Source organism: Marmota monax, unplaced genomic scaffold (assembly GCF_021218885.2).
Source record: "Marmota monax isolate L192 unplaced genomic scaffold, Marmota_monax_Labrador192_F-V1.1 WCK01_AAM20220418_F8-fsc00153, whole genome shotgun sequence".
NCBI lineage: Eukaryota > Metazoa > Chordata > Mammalia > Rodentia > Sciuridae > Marmota > Marmota monax.
The window spans coordinates 3917900-3939454 of NW_026692146.1; the positions used below are offsets into that span (position 1 = coordinate 3917900).

Sequence of the window (21555 nt, forward strand, 5' to 3'; positions counted from 1 at the left end):
TGGCACTTGAGAAGTCCCTTTCCAGTTTCTGCTACTGTCCTCAGATCTTTCCAGGAGTACTTAATGCTCCCTTGATAGTTTTGTAGCCAAGGGTCATTATAAGTCACTTCGCTTTATCTCAATTTACACAAATATAACTTTAAATACCACAAAGGTCTTATAGATGCTGGTGATTTGTTCCTATTCATTTACATTTTAGAGTGTATGGGAAAATAACTTAATCTATAATTGTTTGTTTTATGTGTAGTATACACCTGTGTCCTTTACTTTCCTTTTCTACCTTTCATATGTCTTTACTTTAAGCTATGCAGCTTATACCTGGTTCTTTTGGCATGTTCATTCTGGGGAAAGGCAGCTGCCATGTAGGAAGACTAGCATTGTCATGCTGGAAAGACTGTAAGCGGTTGAATGACAGCCAGCATCAAATGCCTACCCCTGGAAGTGAACAATTCAGCTCAGTTGAATCTTCAGATGATGGCAGTCTCAGCTGTTATTTAACTACAACTACATGGAAAGCTCCTAATAAGAGCTTCCCAGATGAATCATTCCAAAATTCATAGCCCAATAATTTGTAAGCATAAAAAGGGGTTGTTTCAATACATTAAGATTTCAGATAATTTGCTGGATGTGGTGTGGCACACCTGTATTCCCAGTGGCTTGGGAGGCTGAGGCTGTGGCAGGAGAATCGCAAGTTCTGCTAAGCAACTCAGTGAGATCCTGTCTCTAAAGAAAATACAAAATAAGGCTGGGGAGTGTGACTCAGTGCTTGAGTGCCCCTGAGTTTGATCCCCTGTACCAAAAAAAAAAAAAAAAAAAGATTTCAGACAATTTATTACACAGCAGGAGTACCAAGTCATCATGTTTTCCTTTCTTTACTCTTTTTCAATGACTATTTTCTTTCAAAGGTTTAAAATTTATACTTTTTACTTACTAATATCCTATTTATTCCCTTCCACTTATGAAGATCCATACTTATGCTTAATTTCCTTACTGAGTTACCAACATTTATTTATTTGACATTTTATATGACATTACAAGTATAAATATACTTACGATGTATATTATGCCAATAATCATTCTAGGTTCTTTACAAACATTAAATTTGTCTAAAACTCATAAACTATTCAATTAAATGGGTATTAGTATTGTCTCTTTTTTTGGAATGAGGAAATGAAAGCACAGAAAGGTAAACAACATGCTCGAGATTATACTGCTAATTTAGGAAGTCTGGCCAGGGATTTAAAATGTTAACCACCAGACAATATCATCTATACACTTTTTCTCCAGGCAAGACCAATACATGCTCACTCCACACTGTGTTTCTAGTTACATTATTTTTGGACTGTTTTGAATGTACATCTGCTTTTCCTTTGGTTTCTTTGCTTTTAGAGGCCATAGTAAATTTCTCTAAGATTTGAACGTACATTTGCTTTTTCTTGGGTTTTTTACTCTCTTGATGGGCATAGATTATTCAGTTTATGGTCTTTCTTTTATACCACTTATACTTTTTTCAGATTTGCTTATCTTTCTCTCATTCTATGAATTATCCAAGGTTTATGTTTTTGAGAGGTAATTCATTTCAGTTTTCCAATTTCTAGAATTTCTTTGTAGGAATCTGAGATAAGCAACTAAATCTTTATGTTCTATTCTCTATAATACACGTGTCATAGTCAATTGACTAGAATGAAGGGAGGGGGGAAGCAAGATAGATTCAACTGAGTTTTTCACTAAACATTTCTCTTTCTCAGTGCTTTGTTTAATAACCCCAATTCCAGATCCTTGCATTGGAGACCTCAACTTAATGTTTTCCTCAGGCAACAATCCAGAGTAGTTTCTGGAAGAAGCATTACACCTTACTTAGACTTTAAAACACTGAATTTAGGACAGGAAAAAAAAATCCAAAAACTGTACAAGCTTCCTACCTTTCTCATTAGTGATTATTTCCATTCATAGTGATTTTATTTTCCTTCCATGCTTTTATGTTTTTAACTTTGAAGAAATCAGAATTAAAAGCATAGTATATAAACAAGCAGAAGAAATCCACTATCCTTTTTTTTTTTTTTTGAACAAATTATGTTTATAACTAGAGTACCTTAGGTGGAAAACCAGTTGAACCAGGGCATCCCTTTTTCCTTAAGGTTGGTGTGTGAACTGGAAGTGGAGCACTGTCTGCAATCTGAACCCAGAGGCAAAAAGGGAAACAAATGTCATGAAACATTTCATTTATCTTAAACATAACTAGAAAGAAACCAAAGTAAATAGAAATGAACAAACATCAATTAGGCAAAGAGTTCTACTAGTTAATCTCATCGAAGTTGAAATTCTCAGAGTACTGATCATTTAAATTTTAGTCTGCAATGTCTACAATGAAATTTGTTCAATTAGTAAAAAATATTTCAGTCTGGAAACTTTAAAATGAATAATTTGGAAAAGAAAATCCATGGAAGAAAACCAAACCAAATCAAACAATCAGAGCATGTAACCTATATATAAAAATGAGGATACTAACTTTCCATTCCTATGAATTTGATATATTCATCCTAAAAAGTATCTGATTTTTATTTATAATAAAAATATTTAGAAGATTCCTTTTTACTACTTGACCTCCATTTTTAGAACATACATTAAATGTGTGGAATACAAATAACTCTGTGGATTTGAATATACAGGTAGAGATTAGTGGGATTTTGTAAAAAATTAATTACCAAATAAGAGAGTTAAATTATTTAAAATTACTGGAATTCTGAATTTAAGACAAATTTAGTTACAAACTATTATCTTTATTAGTAGGCAAACAGTTTTATGAGGTATTATTGTAAGCTATTTCTTTGAAATAAATCATTGATTTATTGGATGTTATTGGGTGTGGGGGACATGACAAAGAGACAGTACTTAATTAGAAAAGTATTAAAAAAAGAGGAGAAATAACATCCTTTTAGAATATTAAGCAAGTAAGAAAATAATTTACATCCTAATTTTAATATTTAAAAATATTAGGAGAAAAACTGATGGTCTCTCTTTGTCTTTATTACATATAACTTCCAAAAATAGACTATTTGACATTCAATATAGCCTTAAAATGGAATTCAGTGTGTTTTTTAGGATCTTCTGTTTAACTGTGAGTTTAGTTCTAACTGGAACTATATTTCCTTTTGAATAGCTTGAACCCAATCTATAATTCAACATTTGAGAGGATAAATTTAAAAGATAAGAAAGTAAACACTGAAAAATCTATGTAAAAGTTAATGAAAAAAATTAACAGTAAACAAAACTTTCATTAGAATTCTATAGAAAGTTCAAGAAATGTTTGTAAATTAAAAAAGAGTCAAGCAAAGGTGCTGGATACAAGATCAACAGAGTTTAAAAAGATAAGCAATGCCTAACTTTTAAAATAAAGTATTTAAAAAGATCCCACTCATCAGAGTAATAAAATTTTAAGATACCTAGGAACAAATCTAATAACATGGAGTACACTGAAAGTAATGCAACCTTATTTAAGGATGTAAAAGAATAACCAACAACTATGCATATCATGTTCATAGACAGAAATGCCCAATATCATGAAGATGTCAATTCTTTTCAAATAAATCTATAAGTTCAATGCAATTCCAATCAAAAGCCCCACGTGGAACTTGACAAGTTAATACTAAAAGTAATATGGAAAACCAAAGGGTCAAGATGAAAAAGAATCAAGTTTTTTTTTGGTGGCTCACTACACCAGGTATCAAGAATTATTTTAGGGCTAGAATAAATAAGATGATTTGGTATCAGTGCAGAAATAAGCAAAAGGGCAGTGAAAGAGAAAGAGAACTCCAACGGACCCATGCACACAAAGTAGTGTTGGGTTTACAAATCAAAGGAGGGGAAATATAAAAGAGCCAGATGTTGATATGGGAAAAACAGATTAGAATCCCACTTTCTATTATATATAACAATATATTTCAGTTTCATTAAGGTCATAAAAGCCAAAGTTTTAAACTCCTAGAAGAAAATATGGAAGAAAATCTTCATAATCTCTGCACTGCAAAAGAACTGCTTTAAAAAAACTGCATAAAAAAGCATAAGTAACAAAGGAAATGACTGATAAAACTGACTACTTTAAAATGAAAATTTCTGCAAGACAGAAGATACCACAAATAAAATTTTAAAATAAACCAAGACCAGAAGAAAATATTTACAATGCATATAGCCAGCAAAGAATTAGTATCCAGAATATATAAAGGACATTTATAAAACAAGAGGAAAAGTAAGTCAGTAGAACAATGGACAAAAACTTTAACAGGCAAATCATCCATAGCCAACAAACATATATAAAAAGACATGCTTTTCTAAAAAGATATATTAGAAAACAGAAACAAGTTAAAACAAAAAATGTTACTTTATACCTATTAGATTGACAAAAGTTAATAGTTGATAGTACCAAGCTATGGCAAGGATGTGGGCAAACAGGGAACTCTCACACACTGCTGGTAGGAATGAAAACAGGTTCAACCACTATGGAAAACAGTTTGGTAAGATCTAGTTAAAACCAAAAATACATAAAGCCCAGTAACTCCACTTCTATGTATAAATGCTAAACAAACTGCACATTTGCAAAGGTAGATAGATATTAAGAGGTTCACTTCAGTGCTGATTATAGTAATAAAAAACTGGAAGCCACTTAAATATCCAACAACAGAAGAATGGATAAATAGCTGTGGCAGATTCAAACAATGAAACATTATGCCGCAGTTATAATGAATGAACTAAATGGACATGTATCTGTATGATTAAACCTCAATGCATACTTATGAATGAAAAAAGATGCAGAAGGACACAGTTAACATTTCTGCAAATTTTAAATACATGACAAACATTACCATATATTGTTTATGGATACAAATGAAATAAACAGGTGAAACCAAGGAAGGGGATATGCATCCAGATTCTAGATATTGAGATATGTCTGGGAAAAAGAGAGGAATGGTGTAAGGGAAGACATTAACTGGTTCTGGAATATTTTTTGTTTGGAAAAAAAAAACTGAAAAAGTAAAATAAAATATTCTTATCTGTTAAATCTGTGGGTGATAGGTATTTATTATATTATTCTGTGTATGCCTGAAAGGTTTTATCATTAAAATAAAATTCCATTAACCCCAAATATTGAAACAATTGTAACTAAAAATACTGAGGGTCTCATTAACCAGTCTGAGGACTGTATCATAGTTGGGAAACAAGTCATGACTACAGTTCACACTTAAGACAACTTCTTTCACTGAACCATCTGCTCCTGTGGATAGCTAGACACAGTTTTGTTGATCACAAAGAGGGAAGCAAATGAGCTCTGCAGGAACTGTGATGCTAAGTGAAAAACTAGGACTGTGTCACAAGGCAGGTAGCATGAACTGAGACACAACATATTGTTCTAACCTGTTCAGGAAATTGTCTCTGGTGAGAAAACCAGCCAATTGGCTGTTAAAAGCCATGGCTCGACATGAAGTGTAAAAACAACACATTTTTTGGTACTATTAAAGGGCACGGCACGGTTTAGTTAAGTGAGTACCTGAGGTGGATTCAGCAGTCAGAATAAAATATTCAGCTGCCAGCAGTGGCAATTTTATTTTTAAGCCGTGCTTATGATGTAACAGATTAGTTATATCATGGTTTATTAAGTTTATTATAAGAATTAAAATGTGAGAATGTCACCTGCATTGCATATACCTTCAGAATTTGTATCTGTTAATTCTAACCTTTACATAAAACTATCCTGTGTTCCACATAGTTCTATACCATGTAGAGAGATTACTATTAGAGTTATATTTTTGTCTATTTTAGGTAAGTTTAGGGGAACAATTTTCTAATTCATTTTCTATTCCTAGCTACATTATCATTTAAAAGTAATGACCTCTAGGGCCGGGGTTATGGCTCCGTGGTAGAGCGCCTGCTGAGCATGCATGAGGCACAGGGCTGGATTCCAACACCACATAAAAATAAAACAAAATAAAGGTATCGTGTTCATCTACAACTAAAAAAAAAAAAATTAAAAAAGTAATGACCTCTAACTTATTACAAAATCTATTTGATTAACAGAAGATAGATTTCACTTTTTTTCCCCCTCCAATTCCCTTTTCTGACACAAGTGTAAGAAAAGGGGAGCAAGGTTGCTCCAATGAAGCACCTTAACTGGCTCAGCTTCACTAGATATGGAAGGAGATGTGGACCTTGACTGGATGTTTACATACTTGATGCTCAGGTTCCATACATAAGTGTTTTCAATGGGATCAGTCTAGGAAAATAAGTCAGGAAAAACAAAAACCCAAGAAATCACTTTTAAATATTGTGTAGCTCTTAGAAAATTCCTATAAGGCATGATTATGACATTTCTTGAAAACGGAGGACAATAACTTCAGTTTGAATATTCATGTTAGGGATGTGATATTTCATTACACAAAAGCATAACCACTAGCTTTAATATAATCAAGGGTTAAGATAACAGAAATTAACCAAAGGCATGGTGATAACCTTCATTGCTCATCTCTTACTCTGAGCACTGATGTCTACTGCATAATCAATATTTGTATTCCTTATAGAACTTTTTATTTCACAAAGCAAATCATACATGTGAAGTAAATGTTGCAGATCAGACATAATTTTGTCCTTGATAAAAATTAAATTTGTTCTTTTATTAGACATTAGTGAAAGCAAAAGAAGCTAATATCAGCTTTGTGCTTGTCACTTAAGTCAATTCCTTTTAATTTTGCAGCAGCAGAAATCCAGCACTTATACTCACTTATACCCTTTAAGCCAAGTACTTTCAGAAACTGAAACGCTTTGAATTAAAATTTAAAAGATGTTATAAAGCACAATGATTGAGCATCTAGTCCATTTGGCAATTTTCAAAATTACTAGGATTGAGTTTTTAAAATAAAAGGCAATAAAGACAATTTGGAAAATAGGTTAGGAAATTTGTTTTAAATATATTGTATAAAAAGAACAATGCTATGATCAGAAGTTACAAATCAATAAAAAAACAGCATCAGAGGCTAAGTATTTTAAGTACATAAAATTATTTTCCCTTCTTATAACTGTCACTGATGGATGATTTAGACGCAGTCATGAGACTATGTCTTGACAAAACAGAATTATTTGATGATTAAAAGAATAATGACCCTTAAATTTGAAACTAAGTGAATAAAACTTCTTAAAATTCTAGGTTGAATCATCAATGACTGAGAATACACAAACTCGGGAGAGAAAAGGTTTTCCCAAAATTAACTTTTTAGCTTTGATTTCAGCTCCACAGAATTCTGGCACATGACTTTGTTCTCTAAATGTACAAATCATTTTCTCAAGTTGAGGATATTTTCCCATGTACAACTGAAGTAGAATATTCTTCTGGATTTATGATGTGTTGTTTATGTAAAACAGTTAACTTTTGTTCAAAGTGGGAATTTCTATAATATGATGGATGTGTGGGAGAAATAGACTACTAAGCTGGCAACATTAGAGGGTCCCTCTACAGGTACCCCCAAGTGTAGCCTCCCAGGGTGGTGGGTATAGGCAGGCACTATGGTGGCAAGGCTTTGGTGGCTGGTCAATGTAACCACTACCAGGACTTAGACCTTTAATTTTTAGATTAAGGAGAAGTGGGGAGAGAAGAAGGGTCTCCATGAGGGCATCGAGGGGACTTGGACCAGCAGTTAATCACCAAATGCTAGGAAAATATTTCAATATTTTAAATTCTGGAGCTACTGAACTGAAGCTTACCAGCTAAATATCAGCTGTTGTGTAACATGGATTATTACTTACAACTAATATGCTTTGTGAATTTGAAGGGCCAAGTCTGAATCCTGTCTCTCAACTCCACATTTAGCATTCTTTTTAGTCTATCAGGGGTTATCTCTATGGCAAGGGTACTCAAAATAACTTTATGATTATGGAGGCCAAGTCACATTATCTCCCTTCTTGACAGTGACCTCTGGCCAGGAAAAAGACTATAAAAGAAGAAAATGATACTAAAGACAACTTTTGCCCAGTTCATAGTTTTATTCAGGGGTAGTCACTGGAGATGATTATCTATTTAAGTTATTAATCTAAAATATGATACTAGGCTGGGAATAAGGCAGAAATGTCTTTCACTTTCTAAAAATCTCCTCCTTTTTGTTTATATAAGATGATAAAAATTGTAAGATGAATAAGTGTGCACAGGGAGAGGGGAAGTTCAGTTACAAGGGAATAAGCAAAGGAGTACTGACACATTTTATACTTCTAAGAACTTAAAAGTAACTCAAATAATTATCTCATAACATTTCAAAGAAGTGTTCAAGTAAAAGGTTTTTTATGTGTAAAAAAGGGAACATTTAAAGAAAACTTTATTATAGAGTTTCTAAATCCTGGGCCAAAGGCAATGCTGTGATAGGACGGACTGACACAGTCTGTCACAGTAACAATGGGTTTGTACCTCTGGGTCCAATGACTTAAAAACTCTAAACATGAAAAAGAACTTGCTGTTTCCACTAGGAATAATTAAAATTTTACAGCAGGCCTGTTCTTTGAGCCATATAAACACATGCCCATACAAGTGGAGCACAATGTTTTATATTGTCCTGCTCTGAAATCAAAATATGCTGCCTCAAGCCATTTTGTCAGTATGCAGTCTAATAAGGGGTTTACATTACAAAATTAGCAACCCTCAAAAGCAGGGTTACCATTGCCCCACAGTTGTTAAAACATTTATCGGCATGTTTTATGACCCTATGAAAATGCGACATTATGACAGTGGGATAGATACTAGAGAAAGGGGAAAAAAATCCACTATCGATTAAGTCTAGATACAAGAGAAAGGGGAAAAAAATCCACTATCGACTAAGTCTCTCACATTACTCTTAAAACTTCTGAGGCTTTTAAAACACCACTTTTGGTTCATCTGAAGAATTACTCTCATTTGTTAAAGTCTTTTTATTCATCTTAATAAAAAATGAAATAAAGCAATATAAAGGAGAATAGATTTTAAAAATGACTTTCTTTTTTTAAAAAATTTTTTAGTTGTAGATGAATGCAACATCTTTATTTATTTATTTATTTATTTATTTTCATGTGGTGCTGAGGGTGGAACCCAGTGCCTCATACATGCTAGGTGAGCGCTCTACCACTGAGCCACAATCCAAGCAAAAAAAAAGATTTTCTTAGCTGACTGAGGTAAAACCTGGTTATATCCAGAAACAGAAATATTTAAATTAAAAATATAACCAATATCAATTGTAATAAAATAAAATTATGGAAATTATGATACTTGCTTTATAGAGTTGCATGCTGTTAAGGCAAAAATTAATTTCAGATTAAATAAAAATCAAGTTATTTTTCTTTTAAAATTTTTAAAAATAAGTAAATATATTGGAATAATATTTTGAGATGGCATTAACAGAACATATCAAGAAGCTGAACTCTGGACTTTTGAAAATGAATACAGAGTTAAAGTTTAAAAATAACCACTTTACTTTCAAATGTGTGTTTCTCATAAATATAAGGAACAAAGTTTACTAAAGCTGAGTAAAATCATGGCAAAAAGACAAAAATTTTGACCATCAAACTTTAAAAAATATTCTAGGTTTTCTAAAGACTATAGTTGAAGTGGGTATCTAATGACATTAGAATTGCAATATTTCATTTCATTTCTGAATTACTGCCAGTATAAACAATCTCATATGTGCTTTAATAATACCAATAAGAAAAAATACAATATCAAATATTTTCACATCAAAGTTTTAAACAGGACTATGGTTTTCAACATGTTATTATTTTAATTAATAAAATCAAATGCTTACCATGCATAGCAATCAATGGCTTATTCTAAACATTAAAAGACAATTCAATTAAACTTTCAGGATATTCAATGATCACATGTTAGAATTCAACCTAGCCTAAAATCAGTTTTAATAATTAGTTGGGAATGATTCAGATGTAGTACAGCAGCAAAGCAACCAATTGATAACATTAAAACTTTAAAAACTAACATAATCATCATTATTAAACTATGGAAGTTAAACTCTTTGCATCAAGAAAAATATTATAGTACTAAGTATAAGCAATTATTAATATACCAAAACTTAATAAATATAATATACAACCAAAGCAAGAGATAAATGTTAATTTGGAAACTGAATTTATAGTTATAAAAAGAAATGATAAAAAGGAAAAACAGCAAAAAAGCAACAAATAGCTAATATTCATTGGACAGTATACTTTGATTTTTTCCAAAGACCCTGGAAACAAATTTTAACTAAATGGCATAAGCAATTCACTCTATATTTCTAAGTTGCAATCCACTCAGAAAAAATAATTAAGAAACACTCTTCTGTAGAACAAATAAATTTTTCCTATTCTTTGGTTAACAAATTTTTTTCTTAAGTATACATTTTAATAAGTTACTTTGATGAATAAGCATTACAGATATCTACTATACTCCAGTTTTATTTTTACTTAACTCTGTTATTAATTTAAAAAGGCAGAAAAGCTGAATATTAATATTGTCCACAATGCACAGCACTGTCATACTGAAAGTCTATAATGTTCCCTGAATCCATTAGGACTTTCCTTACAATGTAGTTTTAGAGTATACTGTACAGTAAAATTGAAAGTTGGTTTTTTTAATCTTTCAGGGTCAGGCAAATGTCTGATTTTTAGATCACTTACATCTCAAGAATTTCTTAAATTATGTACTACTTTTTTTCTAGAAATAATAAAAATAACTAAAAATTTCATCTCGAGTATGCATCAGTGGGCCTTTTCTATTCCCTAATAATTACAGATTTGTTTAAGTAGCAATATTCTAATAAGAGACCTTATTTTAAGTAAAAGATACCAAAGTATAATATGAACTATAAATGATCAACTTAGTAAACAACAGCTTGCATTTAACATGCCATTTGTATTAGTAAATATAAAATTCTAAGTTAACAGAAAAATATTCAATTTTTAAAATTTTATTTATCCTTTAGCTAGAAATATTTTAGAAGACAAAGGAGCAAGTAGTCTTGTGTGTGTGTGTGTGTGTGTGTGGTGCTGGGGATTGTAAGGGCCTTGTGGATGCAATGCAAAAATTCTACTAATTGAACTGTATCTCCAGCCGCTAGCCTAATGTTTTACATTCAGAACATTTATAAATCTCAAATCTTCAGTGAAATAACTATTTCTGTTAATTGAGCTTATGACAATAAAAACCACAGTGTAACAGAAATACAGTATCACTCAGAAAACAGTAAATATTTTACCATATAAAGCAAATCATAACAACAAATTACTGAAGATTATGCAATCTTACTAAACAATGTAACTTGTATCTCTTTAAGGAAAATTTTCTTTTCAGTATATTGATTTGAGAACCCATTCTGGAGAAATGTCTAAGAAAGTATAACAAAGTTTTGTTTGTCATTTCATTTCAGATTGTTCCTTTAGGGTGTGGAGCATATTATTTTCTAAAATGAGACATCAGTATTTTTCACTATTAATGGAAACCCTATGAAACTCTCATTAACCATCTGTATTCAGAGTAAACCACTCATAACATTTTTTATTATACTATGCTTAATTAAATAACATCATTTATAAAATACTTAAACTAAAAATGAGGCTTAAACACATAAAATTTGAATACGGCAATTATTATTTAATAATGTCATCATTTCTATCACATTTTACAGCGAATTTTAAAGTTTATAAAAGCATTGCACATTTACTTATCTAAAAACATGATCTATAATGTGAAATTCACTGTTAGGAATAGCTATTTTGTCCTACTAGAATAATACCGTATGTCCCAGGGACCACTGCTACGGTTCTGATGTGAGATGTTGTCAAAAGTTCATATGTGAGATAATGCAAGAAAGTTCAGAGATGAAATGATTGGTTTATGAGAGCTTTAACCTAATTAGTGAATTAATCCTCCAATAGTCTAACTCAGGGTATAGCCAGAGGAGATGGGTCATTGGGGGTGTGCTTTTGGGGTACATAATTTGTCCCTAGTAAGGAGGATTCTTTCTCTGCTTCCTGAAGGCCGTGTCCTTAGCCACTTTCCTCCACCACACTCTTCAGCCAAGATGTCCTGCCATACTTCAGGCCCTAAAGAATGGAGTTGGTCATCTATGGACTGAGACCTCTGAAACTGTGAGCACCAAATAGCTTTTCTTCTTTTAAAATTGTTTTTTTCAGGCTGGGCTTAGTGGTACATGCCTGTAATTCCAGTGGCTCCAGAGGTTAAGACGAGGAGGATCACGAGTTCAAAGCCAACCTCAGCAATGGCAAGGAGCTAAGCAACTCAGTGAGACCCTCTCTTTAAATAAAATACAAATAGGGCAACAACAACAAAATTGTTCTTTCAGGTCTTTTGGTCACAGTAGCAAAAAAGCTGACTAAAATAACCATTGAGAAGTTTCTATTTAATTACTGAATAATTCATACTTCTTCAATCATCTCCTTCAGAGACACTACAATATTCACTGGTTGCATTTTTATTGGTCAGATAGTTAAGCCAGGAAAAATTACTGAGAAAGCAGATAATCAAGCCTATCTTCAGTTTTAAAAAAGCTGTGTGTTATTTTATGTCTGTAAATTTTGGTTCACTATGGCTTATTCATATTCTATGTAATAAAGACAAAGACAATAAAGATAAAAGACAAAGAGACCTTCTAATAGGTATTTCCCTCAAAAAATTTTCCATATTTCATGATTTAGAGAAATGTTTTAGATGGTCAAGGCCTCTAAAGTCTGCATGGCAAAGTGAGATTAACTAAGCCATATTAATTAGAAAAACAACTTTTCTATATTATAATCTTATGGAAAAAGAAGCAATTATAAACTTAATCAATTCACAGGTTGATGATTTAAACCTAATACAATTAGGCACACAACATTTTAGTCTTTCCTTCTAGAGGCTATATTAAGTAAGTTAACATGTGCCCAGATTAATTTGATAAATCCAAATATCTAATTGTTTTAACTCTCTACAAATCCCCAAAATTAATAAAGAAATCTGTTGAACCAGCAATCTTTTCTCAGACCAATAATTAATGTCAGTGGAACTCAAAGTTTTCTACTAACACAGAATGATTTTTAAACTGCTTATTATTAAACAATACTCTGATAGTACTGTGATACTAGAGCTATTCATGCTTTATTTGACAACCAACCTTCTATCACATCAGAATGGACACAGGAAGCAATGAGCCACCCTACTACTTCCCATCTCCTCCATAAATCAGAGAATTAACTGATCTAGAACTTCCCAAATCCAAATACTCTATCTACTAAACTGTTGATCAATCCCAATAATCATGAACCTGACAGGTAAAAATCACTTCTGACTTTCCTTTCAAATGTTACTATTTTACACAGTATATGAAAATCTGAAAAAATGTATCAACTAGCCTATTGCTTCAGGTTGAGAAGTATGTATGTGTGTGAGACTGGTGCTGGGATAGAGACTGGTTTAGAAAACTTTTGAGACCTTTCTACATATAGATCCCCCAGTATGGGCACATCAGAATATTGCAGGATGGGGTAGTAGAGGAACCACTTCAGGTTGAGAAACATGGAGCTAGCATTAACATAGGAAGATATTTATCACTTATTAATAATACATATAGAAAGTATTTGAGAAACATGGGAGCTAGCATTAACATAAACGATGTTTATTGTTTATTAATAATACGTATAGGAAGTATGATCAGATAGTTTTAAAATCTTGGAATTATGTTAGAATATAAAAAATTTATTAGTAACATTATTCCCTCAGATCTGTATGTATATTTAAGAGGATTCCTTTGAACTACACTAAAAAAAAAAACTTCAGGATTTCTTTAAAAGTGATTTACATAAAACCATAGCCAATAAGATCTATAGTTTGTTCAAAATCCTTTTTATAAATTTTGTATAATACAAATTAATTGTTTTTTCCTATGTAATAGAAATCTAAATCTCTACATCACTGATTATATCAGATTCTTATTTAGAAACTCATTTTTTTGTATTTAATTTAGAAAGTATTCTTTAGGATCACTTTTTTGCCCTCCCCCCATCAAAACAAAAATGATATCTGATTATTTTAGTGTTTTGGTTACAGAAATTTATATGAACATTCTTAAAGCTTTGCGGCCAAAGCCAAAACAGGAAAAACAAACAAACAAAAAGCCGCGAAAATATAGGAAAGCAGAGTAGCAATAGCAGAAGCAGGAGCAGCAGCAAAAGCATGCAAAATCAATGTACTAATATATCACACAAATGTTCACAGCTTCTGCAATCACAGGCAAAAGGCTAAGAGACAGAGGTAGAAGGCATCAGGATGGGTACACAAAGTGCAATAGTCTCTTACACGTCTGCCTTTGCTAGCTGGAGTACAGGATGGAGAGTGCTTCAACAGAGAAAGGAGAACACTGCATGTTACAAATATTTACACAGAGAAGACTCCCAATGCCTACTATATTAACACACCAGTATGTAAACACACATACAAAGCCACTTTTTTTTGATAGATTGAAAGTTTATGTGTTTTCAGGAAAAACTAGAGAGTGAGACAGTAAAGAACCAGTTGCCCAGACCAGGTATAAAATTTTCACTGGCCCATGCACAAAACAGTGAACCACAAAATAACACTCCATCTGAAGTGATGGACAATTTATTTTCCAAAAGACTGGTAGCAGTAAATTGAAACAGATGACAATAAAAAAGGACCTAAATAATTGTGATTTTTTTTTCCTGGCAACCACTTAATAAAATATTTAATTAACTAGTCTTGCCTTACACATTTACCTACCAAGTTCTTACTCTTTTTCAAAGATGATTCTGAAAATGATAATAGCCAAATTGGGAATGTTAATATTGATAATGGATTAAAACAAACCTGTCACTTTAACAATACTGTCCATCCTGACTAGAGTAAGCTAAGTCAAAGGGTAGCCTTCACCTTTCTGACATTAAAGAGTTAAGTAATCAGCAAAAAGTAATAATTATCTCAAAATATTTTTCAACTTTTGAAACTTTGTGATGAACACACAGTAGAGCTGCACAAATATGTGTCATATCTAATTATGCATTTTCCTATTTTCAATGCAACTTAACATTTACTGAATGTTTACTAAGTATCAGGTACTATGCATACTTTTTTTAGGTTTATAAGAATTTTTATTATGTTTATAGAAGCAAAACATTAAAAATCTAAATAATCAGTGACTGGAAATTACAAATCTCTTTAAATTATTCATGACTAATAGAACTATGCAATGATTCTTAGGTGAACTTTTTTTTGTATGTGTGGTGCTGGGGATTGAACTCAGGGCCTTGTGCATGCAAGGACAGCACTCCAACAACTAAGCTGTATATCTCCAGCCCTCTGCTATAATTCGTAAATCATGTGATGACACAGGATGATTTTAGATAATTTACCACAATGACATGTTACATTGTGAATAAAATGGATTTTAAAAATAAAGAATAGTACACAGATCCTACTCATTACATGTTTTTTTTTTTTAATATTGATTTTTTAGGTGTAGATGGACACAACACAATGCCTTTATTTATTTATTTTTTTATGTGGTGCTGAGGATCAAACCCGGGTCCCGCCCATGCTAGGCGAGTGCTCTACTGCTGAGCCACAATCCCAGCCCCTCATTATATGTTTTTAATTCATATTTCTTGATGGTACATTGTTAGTTACATGTGATTTCAAGATTATTTTTCTTTATCTGTGGTTTTACAGTCAAAATTATATCCATTTAATTAAGGGAAGTAAATAAATCAAAATAGATTCTACTACCATGTATAACTAAAAATAAATCAATAATAAATAAATAGATAGATAAATAAATAAAATATAAGTACAAAACAATTTAATGTTCATAGGAAAATTTGGAGAATTTTTTTTTAAACCAGACCATCTGAGAAGAATGGTAATGGCATAAGATTGAGGATAAAATTTTCACAATAGGAGTCATTCAAATGTATTATATATAAATCTACAGCATTTAAGAATGAGCTTAGATGTTAATGAAAATGAAGGTGATGATGTAGAATTTTCAAAATCAGAGAGCATGGGTTGAGGAGTCTAAGTATTTCATAAGCTTCTCAAGTAACTATGTGGGCTAAACAAGGAGAAAAAAAAAGAATGTGAAATTCACTGTGCTGAGTGATTTGAAGCCAGGATCTTATATAATCTAAATATCCTACCCAGGCATTTGTATAAATATTTCAGGAGACTTCCTTAAGTAACTTTCATAGTCTTTTTAAGCATGAAGCGATGCTAACATGGGGTAAAAACTACAGTACTATGCAAACTTTTATAAACAATTGAAAATAAATATCTTACACTAATTCACACATTGGTACAAAAGACATCATCCCAGTAACAATGTAACAGATGATATAACAGAGATAAATGCAAGGTTTGTATGGGAATCTAGAGGATGAATGTTAAGTATTTCTATAAGGACCTAAAGGAAGAAATTTATAGATACGGTCTACAGGAGTTACGGATTTATGAGAAAAGTAAAAGTTCAAGCACAAGAAACATTACTCAATATTACCAGTTTTGTAACAGAAACTCTGGCAGCTGGGTTAAAATAGCAGCTATTTTTTCTCGTAAGAGACTGGGATGGATATTATATTCCAAAGAGTTAATAGCAAACCAGGATTAGAAGACCTGTATGAAAGTTTTTTTTTTCCTTTTTTTAATCATGTGCAAACCATATATTTTCTAAATTTTAAAAAATTATAGGTGGACACAATACCTTTATTTATTTTTTTAATGTATTGCTGAGGATCAAACCCAGTGCCTCACATGTGCCTCACTATACCACTGAGCCACAATCCAAGCTCATGTGCAGAGTATGAATAGTACTTTCTGAAATGTTCTCCCTATATAGACTCCTTTAATTCTCACAGAAAACTTAATAAGGCAGGCATTATGATCCTCATTTTAAAGATGAAGATAACAGATTAACATGCCTAAGGTCTTAACACTGGTTAAGTGGTAAATCTAGAATTCAAACCTTCTCAGTGAGATTCAAACTTTCCCCCAAGTGGTAGAAAATCATGTTCTGCACTTCTAAACTCTCACATCACTTCTTAACCCTAGACAATCTGGCTTCTGCTTTGACCACTCCAATATCAGGGCACTGGTACCCAATTTGTCTGATCTAACCAGCCACCTCTGCTACACGGGATGCTTGCTGAGAGTACTTCCACTCCCTCAGTTTTTTTACAGGATATTTTCTCTAGTCATTTCTCTCCCTCTCCTTTTGTGTATCTTTTAAAAATTCTTTAATTATTAAAAATTTTTTTTAAATAGGTCTCCGTATGTTGCACAGGCTGGTCTCAAACTCCTGGGCTCAAGTGATCTTCCAAAGCCAAAGCTGAGTCTATAGGCACATACCACTGCCCCAAGCTAGGCTGCTATAACTTAACTTGTCCAAAATGAAGCTGCCACCTTTCCAAAACTCTTTTAAATATTTTAATTATTATTACAGATAAGACTAATTGAACCTAAACTCCATGATTCAGAATAGTCATACTGATTCTGGCTGTTTTTTATATCTTCAAACTCATTTCTCATCTATACCTGCTTCATCCTTTTACTTCCTACCTCATATTGTAATTACCTACTTATTTGTCTTTTCCATCAGACGGTCAGACGATTCTTAAGGACAGGAAATATAATTATTCTGTTTGGCATAAATCCTATAAATTTAAAAATTTTCATGAAATAATGAATTCTTCTGAACATCGTAAGGCTTAATCAAGGTATTTCTCATGACATTTACTGCTTTCTACATTGTATAGTCCATAATATGGTTTAGATAGTAGGTGTCCTCCAAAAGCTCATGTGTGAGACAATGCAAGAAAGTTTGGTGAAATGACTGGATTATGAGAACCTTAACCAATCAGTGAATTAATTCCCTGATAGGAATTAACTGAGTGTTAACTGAAGGCAGGTAGGGTATGTGGCTGGAGAAGGTGGGTCACTGGGGGGGGGGGGTGGTAGGCCTTTGGGATGTATGTTTTAACCCTGATGAGTGGAGTGTTTGTCGGTGTCTTTCTCTTTCTCTCTCCTTCCCTACGCGCCCCACCCCCTCTGCTTCCTGGTGCCATGTTCCCAGTTGATTTCCTTCACCATGATGTTCTGACTCCCCTTGAGTTCCTAGGGATGTATTGACCATCTGTGCACTGAGACTTCTGAAATCATGATATCCAAAATAAACTTTTCCCTCTTAAAACTGTTCTTATTGGGTATTTGGTCACAGGAACAACAAAATCTGACTAAAACAGTTTATCACTATATAATTTTTTTTTCTAATAATAAAATACGCATTTGGAGGTTTACTTCTACATCTGATCAATCTTTGTATGTATTATTGTGCAGGGAATTCTACTACACATGTAAAAAGTGTCAAAATTTTAATAAAGAAACCTTTATCTTTTGGCCCTATGTCCCAGTGTCTTAGAATAAAATCATGAAAAGAGTATGAATATCTCAAAGTAAATATTATACTAAAAACAAGTAAAAATGTCTCTCAAAATTATCTTTTGAGTAAGAACGACAATATATTTTCTAAACTGGCATTGTGTAAAGCTAATAATGATACTAATCACAACAGTAATAATTTCTTACCACACAAGAAGGGTTTTCCCTAAAATACAATTATAAGAAAACACCCAGAACCCCACATATACCCTCCAAGACCATGGTTTTATCTAAACACTACTGCTAAAATTTGGTTCATGGCAAATGCTGCAAGTCAGCATCTTGACTTAATTATGCAATTGCATATATCTTTGTCTGTGAAAAACCCACAAGAACTTTAAGGCTGAATATACAGGTAAATGTACAAGCAAAAACCAAAACAAAAAATCAATCTTAGGAACACGAAATTTAGTTGATAGTTTTAAAGGTTCAGTTAATGAATGAATCCCTGAGGTTTTATTTAATAAATACCAAAGAAATAAGAGGTAGACTATGTAGTCATGGTATTTGTCCCCTTTAGATTGGCTAAATATATTACATGATATATAACAAAAATATAAAATATGTACAATTAAATACAACACATAGATTAAGCATCCCTAATCAGAAAATCTGAAATCTGAAACTTTTTTTAATATTGGAGGATTTGGGATTTTTAGATTAATAATGTTCAGTTGGAAAGGTCTATGTGAACATTTCAAACCCAAAAAACTCTAAAATCTGAAATACTTCTGGTCCTGCATATGGCGGACAAGAGATGCCCAACCAGTATTGCCTAAACTTGGGGAGGACCACAAATGATAATCTTCTGAAATATGAGAACTCTCAGTTGAATTATACTGAATATGTGGATCAAAGTTAAAATAAGAAGTGAAGGAGAAAATTTTAGGAATGCTTTAATCTCTTAGGAGTAGCCAGCCCTATTTTCTGTCATAGGTTTAAAGAAAACTTTACAATAAATGTTTTGAAAATGTGTTCTTCTGTCTGATGTGCATGTGGTAAGAATTTGTTCCCAATTAGTAGGCTCTCTATTCACCTCACTGATTGTTTCTTTTGCTGAGAAGAAGCTTTTTAGTTTGAATCCATCCCATTTATTGATTCTTGATATTAATTCTTATGCTATAGGAGTCTTGAGGAAGTTGGGGCCTAATCTCACATGATTTTATCTCTGGTTTAATTCCTAGGTCTTTGGTCCTTTGGCTTGAATTTTGTGCATGGTGAGAGATAGGGGCTTAATTTCATTTTGTTGCATATGGATTTCCAATTTTCCCAACACCATTTGTTGAAGAGGCTATATTTTCTTCAATGTACGTTTTTAGTGCCTCTGTCAAATATGAGATAACTGTAATTATGTGGGTTAGTCTCTGTGTCCTCTATTCTGAACCATTGGTCTACAAGTCTATTTTGGTGCCAACAGCATGCTGTTTTTGTTACTACTGCTCTGTAGTATAGTTTAAGGTCTGGTATAGTAATGCCACCTGCTTCACTTTTTCAAAAAATATTTATTTTTTAGTTTTAGGTGGACACAATATCTTTATTTTACATTTATGTGGTGCTGAGGATCAAACCCAATGCCTCATGCATGCTAGGAAAGCACTCTACCACTGAGCCACAATCCCAGCCCCCTGCTTCATTCTTCTTGCTTAGGATTGCTTTAGTTATTCTGGGTCTCTTATTTTTCCAGGTAAATTTCATGACTGCTTTTCTATTTCTATGAGGAATGTCACTGGGATTTTGATAGGAATTGTATTAAATCTGAATAGTGCTTTTGGTACTATGGTCATTTTGACAATATTAATTCTGCTTATCCAAGAACAAGGCAGATCTTTCCATCTTCTAAGGTCTTCTTTAATTTCTTTCTTTAGTGTTCTGTAGTTTGTATTGTAGAGGTTTTTCACCTCTTTTGTTAAGCTGATTCCCAAATATTTTATTTATTTATTTATTTTTAATATTTATTTATTTTTTTTAGTTTTCGGCGGACACAACATCTTTGTTTGTATGTGGTGCTGAGGATCGAACCCGGGCCGCACGCATGCCAGGCGAGCGTGCTACCGCTTGAGCCACATCCCCAGCCCCCAAATATTTTATTTTATTTTTTTGATGCTATTGTAAATGAGGTAGTTTTCCTTGTTTCCCTTTCAGATGTTATGTCACTGATATAAACAAATGCCTTTGGTTTATGGGTGTTGATTTGTATCCTGCTACTTTGCTGAATTCATTTGCTAGTTCTAGAACTTTTCTGGTGGAATTTTTTTGGGTTTTCTAGGTATACAATCATAGAGCACTGATCTCTAGAATATATAAAGAACTCAAAAATCTTAACACCAGGGGTTGGGGTTGTGGCTCAGTGGTAGAGCACTTGCCTAGCATGTGTGAGGCACTGGGTTCAATTCTCAGCACCACATATAAACAAATCAATAAATAAAGGTCCATAAATAACTAATAAAATTTAAAAAAATCTTAACATAAAAAAAAACAAATAACCTAATCAATAAATGGGCCAAGGAACTGAACAGACACTTCTCAGAAGAGGATATACAATCGATCAACAAATATATGAAAAAATGTTCAACACCTTTAGCAATCAGAGAAATGCAAATCAAAACTACTCTTAAGATTTCATCTCACTCCAGTCAGAATGGCAGCTATTAAGAATACAAACAGGGGCTGGGGATGTGGCTCAAGTGGTAGCGTGCTTGCCTGGCATGCGTGCGGCCCAGGTTTGATCCTCAGCACCACATACAAAACAAAGATGTTGTGTCCATCGAAAAATAAATAAATAAATATTTAAAAAAAAAAAAAAGAATACAAACAACAATAAATGTTGGTGAGGATGCGGGGAAAAAAGGCACACTCAATATACATTGCTGGTGGGACTGCAAACTGGTGCAGCCAATATGGAAAGCAGAATGGAGAATCCTTTGAAAACTGGGAATGGAACCACCATTTGACCCAGCTATCCCACTCCTCAATCTATATCAAAGGACTTAAAAACAGCATACTATAAGGACACAGCCAATCGATGTTTATTGTAACACAATTCACAATAGCTAACAACCTAGATG

The 21555-nt window shown here is 32.7% G+C and overlaps 1 protein-coding gene across 14 annotated transcripts in view; it reads right to left on the bottom strand.

Annotated features, from left to right (window-relative positions):
* The window catches only part of Cdc42bpa (CDC42 binding protein kinase alpha), a 297181-nt gene that overhangs the window by 44002 nt on the left and 231624 nt on the right, over positions 1-21555 (bottom strand). For 6 of the 14 annotated variants that reach the window (XM_058571914.1, XM_058571912.1, XM_058571902.1 and 3 more), the window contains 2 exons: positions 14345-14383; positions 2093-2176 (listed from right to left, as the gene is read on the bottom strand). In XM_058571914.1, the coding sequence (XP_058427897.1) occupies positions 2093-2176; positions 14345-14383 (123 nt within the window). Of the gene's footprint in view, positions 1-2092; positions 2177-6157; positions 6266-14344; positions 14384-21555 lie in introns of all 14 variants that reach the window. The other 8 variants (XM_046419709.2, XM_058571920.1, XM_046419699.2 and 5 more) reach the window with 3 other exon arrangements.